The 14,955-nt window shown below is 42.0% G+C and overlaps 1 protein-coding gene across 1 annotated transcript; it reads left to right on the top strand.

The window, feature by feature from the left end:
* Window positions 1-1,075: 1,075 nt before the first annotated feature.
* Ccn3 (cellular communication network factor 3) lies at window positions 1,076-9,143 on the top strand. Its single transcript, XM_042673066.1, has 5 exons — window positions 1,076-1,238; window positions 1,354-1,579; window positions 2,883-3,134; window positions 4,593-4,807; window positions 7,577-9,143. Exons 1-5 carry the CDS (start codon window positions 1,155-1,157, stop codon window positions 7,871-7,873), a joined length of 1,074 nt encoding a protein of 357 aa, XP_042529000.1. The 5' UTR covers window positions 1,076-1,154; the 3' UTR covers window positions 7,874-9,143.
* Window positions 9,144-14,955: the final 5,812 nt, after the last annotated feature.

The raw sequence follows: 14,955 nt of genomic DNA, 5'->3' as shown, positions 1-14,955 counted from the left end.
ATGTCACCTTTGGAGCAGTTAAAACACACACACACACACACACATACACACACACACACACACACAAAAAAAACCCTACCCCCCCCCATTGTTTTGAAAGTGTGTGAGAGATATATTTGATTTGATGAACTCTCAGCCAAGTCAAGCAAGTACCTGCTTCATTCCTCCTCATTTGACAGGTTTAGATACCGGCCGAGCAGAACCCATTTAAACTTTCAAAAGCTCTTGGCCGTTTAGATATACCATTCTGTGTTTGGCATGACACAGCAGGTGTTTCAAGATTTTCTTCTACCAAGAAGGAAGTCCCCCCCACACACACTTATTGTGTTTCATTGTGCTTTAATTTTATTTCGACCAAACCTGTGAAACTTGGAGAATGTTTGCTCTATATATTGCAACATCTACCACCTTGGCAAAACGATTTTTTGTGTATTATTTCATTGTTTACTTTTCCTCATATTCTCTCTCTCTCTCTTTCTCTCTCTCTCTCTTTCTCTCTCTCTCCTTTCCCCCCTTCTCTCTTCTCTCCCTCAACACATTCAATGAGTGCCCTAAACGGTGACAAACTTGCATGTGCTTTTCTTATGACTAACCCGCTGGGCCTCGGGCCAGTCCCCCACAGATGGCCCCCAACATTCAAGCATCTCACTCCAAGATCCCGCATTTGCAGCCCTGGTTGGAGCCGTCAGGGTGGAGGGGCGCGATGGGGAGTGGTGGTGTCTCCATCCTGTGGGAAGGTGAAGCAACTTCCAGGAGGAAACAGGCGTTTCCTTCCCACGCGCTCCAGTGCGCCCCGGGTCTTGGCCTTGGGGCTCCACCCAGGCCCTCCCGGCGCTCTGGGAAAAGCCAGTCGCCACACACAGGCACACGCAGGCCCCGGCGCCGCGCCCTAAGGAGAGCAGCCTTGGGGCCGATTGCCTTGGCAACCCCGCGGTTCCCTCCACTTCCCCACCCAGCCGGCTCCCCTCCTCCCGGCGCCGCAGCCAACCGGGCTTGTGCGCGCGCCCCGGAGCGCACTATAAAACCTGTGCCGGTGGCGCTCGCTGCTCAGCCAGACCTGGGAGGAAGGCGGCCAGTGCCCATCGCAGCGCCAATCCGCAGCCGAGCAAGTCTCGATCGTTCTGTCACAGTGGGGGAAAGAATCAAGCCTTAGCATGCAGAGTGTGCCGATCACCAGCTTCTTTCTGCAAACGCAGCGCCTTTGCCTGGCCTTCGTGGTCCTCCATCTTCTGGGTCAGGTAAGGGGTGCGCTCCCCTTACGCTGTCCCTGGATGGCTTTGCGCTCCCGGCCTGCTTGGTGTCCGAGCTCTCACTAAGGGAATTCTCCTCTTTGTCTCGCCGCCCCTTCCCCAGGTCTCTGCGAGTCCGCGCTGTCCTTCCCCGTGCCCGCACCGCTGTCCCGAGATGCCACCGACCTGCGCCCCCGGGGTGCGCTCCATGCTGGACGGCTGCGCCTGCTGCCTGGTTTGCGCCCGCCAGCGCGGGGAGACCTGCTCTGAGCTGCAGCCTTGTGACCAGAGCAGCGGCCTCTACTGCGACCGCAGCGCGGACCCCAGCAACCAGACCGGCATCTGCATGGGTAACGAGGTCCCCCTCCCCTCTCCTCTTCTATGCCTTCCCAGAAGGCCATACGCAAATAATTCTAGTAACGCAAACTAAGTGATCTTCGTGGAATATACTATCAGCCAGGCATGATCAAAGGGTTCTTGAAGGTTTGGGGGTGCCAAATGCCAGAGAGGAAACCTCACCAGAGAGGTGAGAAGTATTCATGGCTTACCTCTCTAGAGAAGAATCTGGCCTGGGGTAAAGCAGAGTTACTAGGGCCAGTGAAATCATTTCCTTTGGTCGTTTCCAGGGGAGCTGGGAGGGGGGGGGAGGTAATGGAAGTTTAGACTTAGTCACAGGTTTCAAGTCCCCACCCCACCCACCCAACTGCAGCCTAGCAAAGTTGTTTTCACACCTGTAATTGTCCTGTTGGGGCCAAAGCAGCTCCTAGGCTCCCAGGAGGACAATATAACCTCTGTCTAGGCAGCAATAAAATACAATGCAGGCAACTAGCCAATCAAGGCTCATGAAATTTAATCAATCAAGATCCGGGTCCCAGGTGTCGCCCCTCAGTAAGTGTGGGGCTCTTCCTGCCTGCCTGGATAGGAGAGCATGGGATGGCCTTTTATTTCTGATTCCTCCCCCTCTCCCCAGCTAGTGACGATTTATTGCGCTTCCTTGCCTGAGAATCCTACTGTTCTTCCCAATTTGACCAATTACCCTAGTTGGAAAATAGGAACACGCACACCTCTCTCTCTCTCTCTCTCTCTCTCTCTCTCTCTCTCTCTCTCTCTCTCTCTCTCTCTCTCTCTCTCTCTCTCCCCCTCCTCCTCCTCTCCTCTTTTCCCTCTCTCTCTCTTCCCCCTGTTTTTAAGCCTAAGTTGCTGGAGTAGAAGAACCTAAAGTGATTCTTGGAAAATGAATTGTCATTGGGAACAAGAGCTATGGGGGTCTTGAGTAGCTTTACTATGGCCTTTTCCTGTCATCTTATAAATGAAATTGCCTGGGAGGGGGGAGGGGCAATCTCAAAAGGTAGCAGAGGATATTATAGAAGCCATTAATTAGCCAGACTATTCATATTGGCAGTGTTCAGGGTTCCATTATTTATATACCTCTCTCCTCATTCCCAAGACCAAAGTGGATGTGGCAGGACTGGACGGTTTTGACTATTTCTTTTTGTCCTTTATAAGATCATCAGAAATCAGACCATTAGCAAAGGGACACCTATGGGATATGGCCTCTAAATTTTACACCACATCCCCAGTGCATTGTATTCTTGTGTTTCCCCCCTCCCCTCTCTCTCTCCTTTCCTCTACCTTGTTCCCTCCATGTTCTAGTGCTTGATGGAGACAATTGTGTCTTTGATGGGGTCATTTATCGAAGCGGAGAGAAGTTTGAACCCAACTGTCAGTACCACTGCACCTGCAGAGACGGACAAATTGGCTGTGTGCCTCGCTGTCAGCTGGATGTGCTACTGCCTGGTCCTGACTGCCCAGCTCCAAGGAAAGTCGCAGTGCCTGGAGAGTGCTGCGAAAAGTGGACCTGTGGCCCAAATGAGAAGGGGACCCTAGGAGGCCTTGCTCTTCCAGGTGAGAAGCTTAGCGTACAGAGAAATCTCCCAGGGTAAAGGCAGGCACAAAGCACATGAGACTTTTAGGTTGGAAGTTGACCTTCATTTCTGGCCAAGCCAGTGTGGATTCCAGTTTGCCTACCAGGCTCAATCCTACCGGATTTCATACACTGTCTATGCTTTCTCAGATGTCACTGAGAACTCTTGTCTTTCCAGACACTGTAGAAAAAAAAAGGCTCAAGTGGTACTTTGGGACTTTTTTGTTTGTTTTTGCACTATCCCATATAGCACATGATTGCAAGGAGTAGATCGGAATCTCAAGAGGCAATAGAGAATAATTTAGAAGTTATTTATCATACAGAATATGTATATTGGCCATATCTAGAGTTTTACAATCTTTGGAGATTAGAAATTATCAGTCTTTTCCTTAGAGACAGGAAAGCTGCCATATAGAGGAGATATGCTCTAAGGCTTATATATGAGTGTTGAGACAAAAGATTTTTTGCAATCAGAATCCCAAGTGTCTACACAGATACATAGTTAGATACATAAATAGATAGATAGATGCATAGATAAGTATATACATATACAGGTACATACGAACATGCATACATACACAGGCAGACATTCTCAGAATTAAATCCACCAGTTCTTCCTTCCCAAACGCAAAGTAGTGCTTTGTAAAGCAGAGTATTTTCATCATCGGTTTGACTTGGCTTGTTCTACTGACCCATTACAATTAAAATGTTATTGTGACCCTTTATATATATATATATATATATATATATATATATATACACACACACATATATATATATACATATACAGAATCGCATGCTTAAAACACTGCTACTTATGAAATAGTTGTTGATACTCACCTGTTCTATATTCTTAAAACTACTGAACTTTGAAAGACAAGTTGTGATCCTAAGCCTTTTAAGGCCCAGTTGGGCAATCATTCCAGAAAACTTTCTTAAAGTCTTACAATGTGCCAAGCATTAGACTGCTTACTAGATGGGTATAAATAAATCTATTCTGTGCCCTGGGAGGACTCATATGTATCAATTATAGAATTAAATGAAATCTACTATCTACTACTGGCTGACAGGAATACTGTCTGTGTGTCTGTGTGTCTGTGTGTGCGTGTGTGTGTGAATGTGTGTGTGTGTGCGCGCGCACATATACATGTGTGCGTGCATGCACAAGACAAGGGCTGAACTCCAAACCCCAGGTGCTGACCTTTAGCTCTTTTGCTCAAGCCTGACACTCTTATCACACAGCTCCACTTCTGGCTTTTTGGTGGTTAACTGGAAATAGTCTCAAGTGCTTTCTGCATGGGCTGACTTTAAACCAGAGTCCTCAGCCGTGTCTCAGCTTCATGAGTAGCTAGGATTACAAGATGTGAGCCACCAGTGCCTGACCACTATTTAATCCCCATATTTTACCCAAGATAGCTATCTTTCTTCATATGCCATAGCCTACAGGCCAGAAGCCACTGTAGGAGTTGAAGTCTCTGACTCCAGTATCAACTGCATAGAGCAGACCACGGAATGGAGTGCATGTTCCAAGAGCTGTGGAATGGGCATTTCCACCCGGGTCACCAACAGGAATCGTCAGTGTGAGATGACGAAGCAGACTCGGCTCTGCATGGTGCGACCTTGTGAACAAGAGCCAGAGCAACCAACAGATAAGGTAGGAGTGGGGAGAAATCTACTCGGAGCCTGGGCTTCAGAAAGTCACTGTGACACTGGTTGGCTCAAATCTACCTGGGTATAAACCCCAGAAAAAAAGGCAGAGAAGATCCTGAATCCAAGCTCAACACCTTTTTTTTAGCCCCCTCTAAATCCTGCCCCCAAGCTACTCGTAGCTGAGCTACAGGAAAAAAAGAACAGGGTCCGATGACTATTCTCCCCAATTGAGAATATTCTAGAAAATTCCATTCTATCCCTGAAGAAAATTGGCCACCCCATTGTCAAGCATAGCTGATTTTAGAGGTGTTTTGTTCAAGCTGTAGGAAGCCACAGTGTAGACTGATTTTGCCTTACCAATCCCACAATCCCCAGAACCCTACCTATTACATATGTGGGAATGATAAACATTGGTTTGAGAATACAAGAATGGGTGTCAGGGAATTCTTGTCTGCATTTTTCAAAGCCTGTTGGAAATAGAACATTGGCCAGCATAAAACAACATGAGCCAAATAAAATAACACATTCCCCCCACTCCCCAACCCCACTTTTTTTGCTGGAATTCTATTGACAAAATGTGTTAACTCTGGGAATAAGGCACGTAGATCAGAAGCTATAATTGGTTCTGAATGATATCACAGCCCTTGCTACAGATCTCTATCAGATAAATGTAATATTAACATTGAACTGTTAGCTATACCCTTGTACAAAGGTAAGGCCAAAATAAAACAGCCCTAGAAACAAGATTTACATATCTCTACACTGAGGAAATAGTATCTAATGTTAAGGAGACTACTCCAGGGCCAGACAGCCTGGCTTTAAGTCCTGTTTTTCTAATATGAGCTATGTGATCTTGGATAATTTCCTTAACCTCTCAGTATCCTATCCCTTCCTTGTGTAATGGAACCATTGAAAATATCTATCTTAAGGTTGCCATGAAGATTAAATAGAATGAATCTGTCAGATGCTGGGAATAGGTTAACTGCCCTGTTAACTATCATTACTTAAAATTTACCTATTGGTGAAATAAGAGTTCTTAGTGGTTGTATTAGTTATATAGTTGCTTAGCTATTTGCCTTTTGTGAGACCAATTTTAACTTTATATTTCTTTTACTTATTTAGAAAGACCACCTAAAAACATCTTTTCTCAAAAATTAGGAAATAAACCTGTAACAATTCTATGCACACTCACCTACGCAAGCAGCCCTGTGCACACACGTACCTATACATACACCCACACATACACACAGATAGATACATACACACATACACATTTATGCACACAAATATCTCTGGACCTTTCCTTTTCATGGCTATTGGCAATAGCATACACTATATATTAAATACCAAAAACTGAAGAAACAAGAATTCCTTTAATATTTTCAAGGACACATCATTGCTTTTAGCTGGGAAGAGTGATCTGAGAGAGCATTGAGATATGTTGTCCAAGCTAGCCTTGAATTCATAATCCTCAGTTTCCTGAGTTCTAGGGATTAGAGGAAACTCCATCTAGTCCCCTTTTCTTTATTAAGTAAGATCTTCCATCTTACTCTCTAACTTCTGACCTTTTCTAGTGTTTCATAAATTGGCATTTTGTTTTTGTAATATTTACCCCATTTAACACGAGAAGATACTGTATTTAAGATGTTTATAACATTTATATCCCATAAAGGTTCAAGAAATTTGCTTGGAGTCTAGGGAAGCAGTAACATATTAGTCATGTCTACCTTGTTTCCAAGAGATTCTTAACTCTGAGACAATGGGTTCTTAGAATACGGTCCCCAAACCACCTGCACATCTGTAGATCTCCCATCAGATGTGAAGATCAACTATCTGATGGCTTAGACACACAGTAGGGTTTGAGAGCCACTGATTCAGGAGAATTCTGGGTCTTATCACCCCCACACACTGTAAGCTGTGCCTGGAAACTGAGCAGCAGAAAGAACTGTGGCTGATTTGTAGTTTAAGTAGTCTAAATTAGGAATAAAGCAGTCAATTCTTTGCTGGGCTGACTATCCTGGGTGTTCTTGGTGGAATCTTGAATAAACTCTCCACTTTCCTCACCTTCAATCCCATCATCTTGGCTTCTTCCTGAGGTCATTGTACAATAGAAACTATGTATGGACTTTGCAGCAGACAAATTCAAATGTTGGAAGTTTTCTGATTGCTTTAGTCCTTGGAGATTGTGTTTCTTTATAAAATTTGAATAAATGTTCCTTCTATAAAGAATCATTCTTTGTATGAATGAATATTGTTAACGTTTAGTAAATTCATCCCTGAAATGTATTTGAAACATCTGGTAATACCAGATTTTATTCCCATTCCCATCATAACAACAAAAAATATATTTTTGCTTCAAAAGTACATAAAGTCTTATAAAATAGATAATACTTTCATCTTAATGTCCTTGGCCTCAGAATTCAAAGATGGTTACACAATTAGGATTGTGTTCATATTCCAAGCAGAAAAAATAAGGAAGGAATAGAGGTTAAAATGGAAAGAAAGGTAGAGGATTTCCTAGTTATCTTTGGTTAATATTGCCCACAAATTTATCCCAAGGCCAGCTTAAGCTCCTAGGTATTCAAGAGAAAGAACTTACTAGCAGGCCACATCGCCCAAAGACAGTTCACATTCTGTTAGCAAAGAGGAAAGAGCAATGCATAGTACTCAGGAAACTAGCCAGACACATCATACTGAAAGAACTGCCCTTCAATGGAATGGCAGACAAGCAGACATCTCCATTCATCTCTCTTTTTCTCCCTTTTGTTTTTAGAAAGGAAAAAAGTGTCTCCGTACCAAGAAGTCCCCCAAGGCCATCCACCTGCAGTTCAAGAATTGTACCAGCCTGCATGCCTACAAGCCCAGGTTCTGTGGGATCTGCGGTGATGGCCGATGCTGCACGCCCCACAACACCAAAACCATCCAGGTGGAGTTCCTGTGCTCCCCGGGGCAGAACATCAAGAAGCCAGTGATGGTCATAGGGACTTGCACGTGTCACACCAACTGTCCTCAGAACAACGAGGCCTTCCTGCAGGAGCTGGAGCTGAAGAACAGCAGAGGGGAAATATAACATGCTCCTCGCGGAGCTCTACCACCAAATGAATATAAAGAGAAACATGGAAGAAGCAGTATTGCATCCTGAGTCCTATGTATCTTTTCCATGATGATACCAGGTCATTTATGTTTGCCTTTTTTTTTTGACTGACAGATACTCCAACTGTAAATGTGGAATCAAGGTAAGCTGGGGTTATGGCTTAGAGGTGACTTACATTCCTGTGATGTTTATTACAAATGAAAACATCTATGAATTTGAAATTCAGATAGATGATTCACTTTGTAGATTGTATCACATGACACAGCTTAATTTTGTTATGCACTAGTGTAATTCTAAGAAAAATGACACTGCATTGAATGATGCAGTGAAATCTAGGATCCAAAATTTAGGATCTTTTATTTCATCAACTATTGAGATTTTTATTTGAGAGTTCTCTATTGGGCTCCATTTTGAGGAGGATAAAGTCTTCACTTCCAAACACAAGATTAACACAAATGTGTAGCACTTCAACATAAAGTCCAGAAACTTAATTTTTGGTTTAGTTGTATACTAAGGAAGCATTCTTTATCTACATAAATGAAATGTTTGGTAATTAAGTGTACTGGTGTCATGAACTTGCCCCGTTGAAGAAAAACTGACTCCTTTCCAGTAGAAAGAAGCTAAACAGAGAACTTCCAGTTCAGATATGCCTGGGTCTCAGACTACTCTGACATTTGTATGCTACTAAAACACTAGTTTTATGATTCAACAGAAATTGAGATCAGTAAGTATCTTCCTGAGTAAGTAAACGGAATACATTGAGACCCACTGTACTAGATTACCTCCCCTTATGACTTTTCAAGGGTTCTTTGAGTAGAAGAAGAAAACAATAGAAGAATAAAACAATAGGAACAAAATCCACATGTCTGTGACAGTGAGAAACCACAAAAGTGATGAGAGTTTAGAATTACTGTAGACTTATCCAGATGGGTCATCATTATAAAAACTCATAAGCAAAGTGTATGTGTCCACAAACATGTCTCTAACAGAGCTTACTCGAAGACAGGCTACAAAGCTAATCTATATATTCTTCTGTGTCACCCTACGCGTTCCACTTTTCTCCCTCAAAGTATTTATAAAAATGTAAATTATACGTTTTGTAAAATAGCCTTCTAACTTCTGTACTTACCAGTTATGACCAAGAAAGAACATGATGTTCTCAGAGTGTGACTCCGGTATAATTTTGTGCTGTACCTGTCTCACATTATTGCTTACTAAGTAGAAAATAAAACTTTATGAATTACAACTGGATACCTTTCAGAAGCATCAATTGAAAGCAAAGTGGTAATTGTGGAGTGAGTTCATAACTTTTGATTAAAAGGAAAATGAAAGACAGTTCTTATTGTATGAGATGAGCTCTGCTGCCCAGGTTTCAGTTATTCTCCATTTACCAATCCATGTCTGAAGCCCTGATTGGTTTTTCCAAACAACCCACCAGTATTCTGGTATTGAAATTTGTTTTTTGTTTGTTTGTTTGTTTTTGATTTGGGTGGGGGGGTTTGTCAGTCATGGGCTTGAACTCTGAGCCTGGGCACTGTCCCTCAGCTCTTCAGCTCAAGGCCAGCACTCTACACTTGAGCCATAGTGCCACTTCTGGTTTTCTGAGTGGTTTATTGGAGGTAAAAGTCTCACAGAGTTTCTTGCTCAGGCTGACTTTGAACCGCGATCCTCAGATCTCAGCCTCTTGAGTAACTAGGATTACAGGCATGAGCCACCAGCGCCCGGCTGCTATTGAAATTTGAATTCATTGTCTGACGAAACAAAACATACCTTCTTGACTTCTTTTTTTTTTGCCAGTTATGGGGCTTGAACTCAGTACCTGTCCCTAAACTTCTTTTGCTTAAGGCTACCACTCTACCACTTGAGCCACTTCCAGCTTTTTCTGTATATGTGGTACTGAGGAATCGAACCCAGGGTTTCATGCATGCTAGGTAAGCACTATACCACTAAGCCACATTCCCAGCCCCTCTTTTTGACTTATTAAGCAAATTAAAGGACTTGCCATCCTCCAATTATCCAGCTAAAACCATCAGCATTCTCTTGATCAAGTCTGCTCTTGCCATAGATCCCGAAAACCATCCAGTCACCCACTTATACCCATCAGCCCTGTACCCACGAATTCAGCTAATCATGGATTTTAAATATTCAGAAAAACAGCTGGGAACTAATAACTCACACCTGTAATCCTAGGTACTTGGGGTAGCTGAGACAGGAAGGGTTTCAGTATGAAGCTGGTTAGGAAAGCCCTTTTCAAGCAAAAGCTTGGCACAGAGGCATATGCCTGTCATCCCAGCTACAGGGGCTGAGATCAGGATGGTCACACTTTCAGAACAGCCCAGGTAGAAACGTCCATGGGACTCCATCTCAGAGGAAGAGGCTAGGTATGATGATACAAACCTGTTATCCCACCTATGGAAGGAAGCTTAATTAAGGTAGACTAAAGTCCAGCCACTGCCTGGGCAAAACGTGAGATGCTACCTTAAAAATAAGCCTCTGCCCCCAAAACAGTGTTCTCAGTAGCAGAGTGCCTTACTAGCAAGCATGAAGCTCTGAGTTCGATTCTCATGACTATCTCAAAAACAAATCAGGAAAGAGAGAAAGAGTTCATACCTGTAATTCTAGCTACTCAGGAGGCTGAGATCTAAGGCTCGGGGTTTGAAGCCAGCCCTGGCAGGAAAGTCCATGAGACTCTTATCCCCAATAAACCACCAGAAAACCAGAAGTGGTGCTGTCTCACCTTGAGCTGAAGAGCTCAGGGACATTGCCTGGGGCCCAAAGTTCAAGCCCCATGATCAACCACAAAAAAAGAAGGGAGAAAGAAAGAAAGAAAGGAAGAAAGAAAGAAAGAAAGAAAGAAAGAAAGAAAGAAAGAAAGAAAGAAAGAAAGAAAGAAAGGAAGGAAGGAAGGAAGGAAGGAAGGAAGGAAGGAAGGAAGGAAGGAAGGAAGGAAGGAAGGAAGGAAGGAAGGAAGAAAGGGAAGAAAGAAAAGTGTAGAGTGCTAGCCTTGAGCAAAAGAGCTCAGAGACAGTACTCAGGCCCTGAGTTCAAACCTCATGATGGACAAAAATAGAGAGAGAAAGAGAAATCTTAGGAAATACATATATAGAGATAAAGATATAGACATATATAGATATAGATACAGGTATCTATCTATGTATATATACACAGAGAGAGAGAGAATCACAAATATTGTTGTGGAATGTCTCCTACATAGTTAGGCCAATCATGGATGCATGGGTACTGAATAGATAGAGAAACTTTTTCTTGTCATTATTCCCCAAATAATACAATAAATCTATGTACATAGCTCTTAGATGGCATTGGGTACTGTAAATAATCTATCAATAGTTTAAAGACTAGGGGAAAATGTGAATAAAATAAATGCAAATATTGCACCATTTTGTAAAACAGACTGAAGTATCCACAGATTATGGTTTCTTGAGAGAGTCCCTGATTGACCCTGGGTCATGCAGAACAGAGCCACAACCACAGCTGCACTCTGGTAGGATGACAATTGCACATCACTTGACATTTGTGTTTTGAAGTTCCTAGCTGATGCAGAGACTATCTAAAATCCTTCAATCTAAAATCCTTCCATAATTTAAAAAGTAATGAAAAAGATTTTCCCCAGCTTCACTTCCTCTGTCTACAGCCTCCTTCCCATCCATCGCTATAACACATTTCTATTTGACTTTAAGATACATCAGGGAACAAATTGGACTTTCAAAATTGACTCACAGGAAAGTATCAAGGACATCTGACATTTACGGCAAATTTAGCATTGGGTAGAGCACTTTATTTCCATCATATTGCTTAATTTGCCCAATTTCATATGTAGCATTCAGCTTACCCATGAGAAAAAAAATTTAAAGAAGATGATAGCATAGCACTAGACTTCTAAGCAAAGTCCGTTCACTCCCACTGAATTTAAACATAACATGCATCTGTGCAATCATTTCACCTCTGGAACTACTCAACACCATACTATTCATAGTGAGAAAAAAATAAAAAGCAACCTCTCAAAGACATACCATACAGATTTGCCTATTTTTTTTTATAATGGACAACAAATCAATCTCAAAAATAAGAATGCAGAAAAAGATACACTAGGAAAATATATGAGAAGAGTTGTTTGCTTTTGTTTAGGAACTATTAAGTTTGGTGCCAGTGTCTCATACTTGTAATAGTTGCTACTCAGGAAGCTGAGATCCGAAGATCAAGGTCCAAAGCCAGCCCAGGCAGGAAAGTCTATGAGTCTCTTATCACTAATTAACCACTTTGAACAAAACTGCTTAGTGACAGTGCTCAGGCTCTGAGTTCAAGCCCAAGACAGGCACACACACACACACACACACACACACACACACATACATGACTAAGTCTTAGATCTGGAAATGGAGGTACACACCTGAAATCCCATATGTCAGGAGACAGAAGCAAGAGAACTGTGAATCTGAGGTCATATAGTGAGACTTGGTCTCAAGGAAACTAATTAACAGAAGTATCCATAAACATCAATCAAAGGAGACCAAGGAGAGAATGTGCAGAAAGTATTAGTAATTCTGTCAGGCTCGGCTCATACTGTTTTTCTTTTTCATGGTTTCTGCTAGCTATCTTCCTTAAGACTGAGAATACTCTTTATAATCAGGAAAAAAACATTTAAGGCTGAATTCAGTTGTCCCTTCCAGCAGTCCCTCTCAAACCTCTATTCATCCATATGGCAATAACTTCACCACCCAGCATCTAAAACATATTCTAGTTGACTCACTTCATTCATTCAACAAATACTGATTGCTTCTGTGTGCCTAGCATTATTTCAGATGAGAGGTAGGGCAGGATAGCTTTGACAACAAAAGTTTATAATAAACATTGTACCTATTTTCTGATATTTATACCCTGTTGGGAAAAGCAGGCAAAATAATGCAGTCAATATACACATGTGCATGGACACACACACACACACACACATACACACACACAACATACACATACACAAAGTATCAAATAGCAAACAAATACACCCTGTGAACAAAGCAAGATAAGATAATGGTTTCTAGATGTTGAAAATGCCTGAGTAGCCAAGGAAGCTGTTTCTGATCAGATGACATTTCTTCCAAGCTCTAACAGGAATGCAAAAGCAAGAGACCCTTCCAAACAGAGGTAACAGCTGTGATAAGAAAATATTTAAAAACTTGCAACATTAAGGAGAACCACGTAGCCCTATGTGGATCAAGCATGGGACAGGAGTTGTCTAGCAGCAGCTTGAGTAACAGAAAAGGGCTTACCTCTATTATCAAAGTTCTTCAATTGATTCCTTATCTTCCCATTGCCAGCAGCTTGATACCAGCACCTTAGTCTTGACTGAATCTGTCCTGTGTTCCCAATAGGTAGCAAGGCTTCATTGTTATATGACCTGTTCAGTGAATGAATTAATGAATTAATGAGTGATCTCTGGAAAGATGGAATGCTCTTTCTTTGAAATAAAATTTCCATTTTCATTGTCCATTATTCCTCATTCTCCAACAGATTCAGATACCCCCACATACATGCATTCCTGAAATTACAATTAAAGGTTAGAAAAATGTGATCTGTCATACAAATATTTGCAAAGTTCGGAATGTTCTACTAAGACAGCGAGGGAACTAATACTAACTGCTTTGGGTTTAAGGCTTCAGAATGTGCAGGCTTGAGAGTTATTCAAGCCTGGATTTGAAGACAGGCTTCTTCTTTCCTAGCTGTGAGATGGTGAAGAGTTTGCAAAGCCTCTAAGTTTCCATGACTGCAACATGAGTATAGATATTGTCAGAGTGGCCAACTGTCCTCAACTGAGACTATATTGGGGACACAAAACTTTCCATTGTAAAATCAAGACAGTAGAACAAACAACTCATGGCTCACACCTATAATCCAAGCTATTTGGGAGGCTGAGATCTAAGGATGTGTGGTTTGAAGCCAGCCCAAGCAGGAAAGTCCATGAGACTCTTTATCTTCAATTAACTACCAAAATATCCAGAAGTGGAGCTATGGCTTAAGTAGTACAGTGCTTAGCCTTGAGCAAAAATGCTCAGGAACAGTGCCCAGGCTGGACACAAAGAAAAAAAATCAAGGCAGTTGGATGAGTTGGTCACCCTAATACTGATTGTATTTGGCACACAGTAGATCTACAACTGTATATTTGTATGTTACACATTTAACAGAATGGCATTGCCCCCTTATTCTAAATAGGTAATATACTAAGTTACTGTACTAAGGTAGCTATTGTTGACTTGATCTATGTAGGGAAAGATACAGACTCAGAGAAGTTATTGATTTGTTAAGGACTCTGTGCATGAAGGAGCTAGGATTCAAATCAGGGTCTGCCTAAGCCCAGAGCCAAAACTCTTTTACCACAGTTACTGAGGCCAAGTGTATTTTCAGCAACCAAAACAATTCCAGCAGTTCTCATTTCTGTGCTATTTTCCCAAACTATAAATGTTCTCTTTTGGAAACAGCATTGCAAAATAGTGAGTCTGTTGAGATCACTCTGTGAATGTGAAATTCTGAAAACACTTAATCACTGGTGTAATGATAAGGCACATTTCATTGAAAATTATTATCAAAAGTTGTTTGAGGATTTCTCTTTATTTTTTTTCCACACCAGGATTCAATTAAACCATGAGGCAAAGATATCTTTGGCTACAAAAGAAGATCATTCGTCATATACATATCTACACTTGCTGAAATTGTCATTGAGGCTTCTGATAGAGCTTTTCTGGGCAGCGTTAGATTTTCTTCTCAATATCGTCCTTGTAGGTACATGCTGTCATGCTTCTGAACTGATTTCACTCCAAAATGTCCAATATCATAAGTCAAATCATCAAAACAGTACCTCCTTTTGGCCTGGTACTATCCAGCTTAGTGTAAGGATCCATTATTGTTGGGAATGTATTCGTCTTAGACACATCACATGACTCTTGCAGACATTTCTCTCCTGGCTTGACCACAGAGGGTTCACAAAATTCAATTACCACTTCAATAACATTGCTGGCACTTGCTGAACTCTCAATAATGAAGCATTC

Source organism: Dipodomys spectabilis, unplaced genomic scaffold (genome assembly GCF_019054845.1).
Source record: "Dipodomys spectabilis isolate Male_0828 unplaced genomic scaffold, ASM1905484v1 ptg000783l, whole genome shotgun sequence".
Taxonomy (NCBI): domain Eukaryota; kingdom Metazoa; phylum Chordata; class Mammalia; order Rodentia; family Heteromyidae; genus Dipodomys; species Dipodomys spectabilis.
This window is presented reverse-complemented; position numbering and strand designations above follow the sequence as displayed.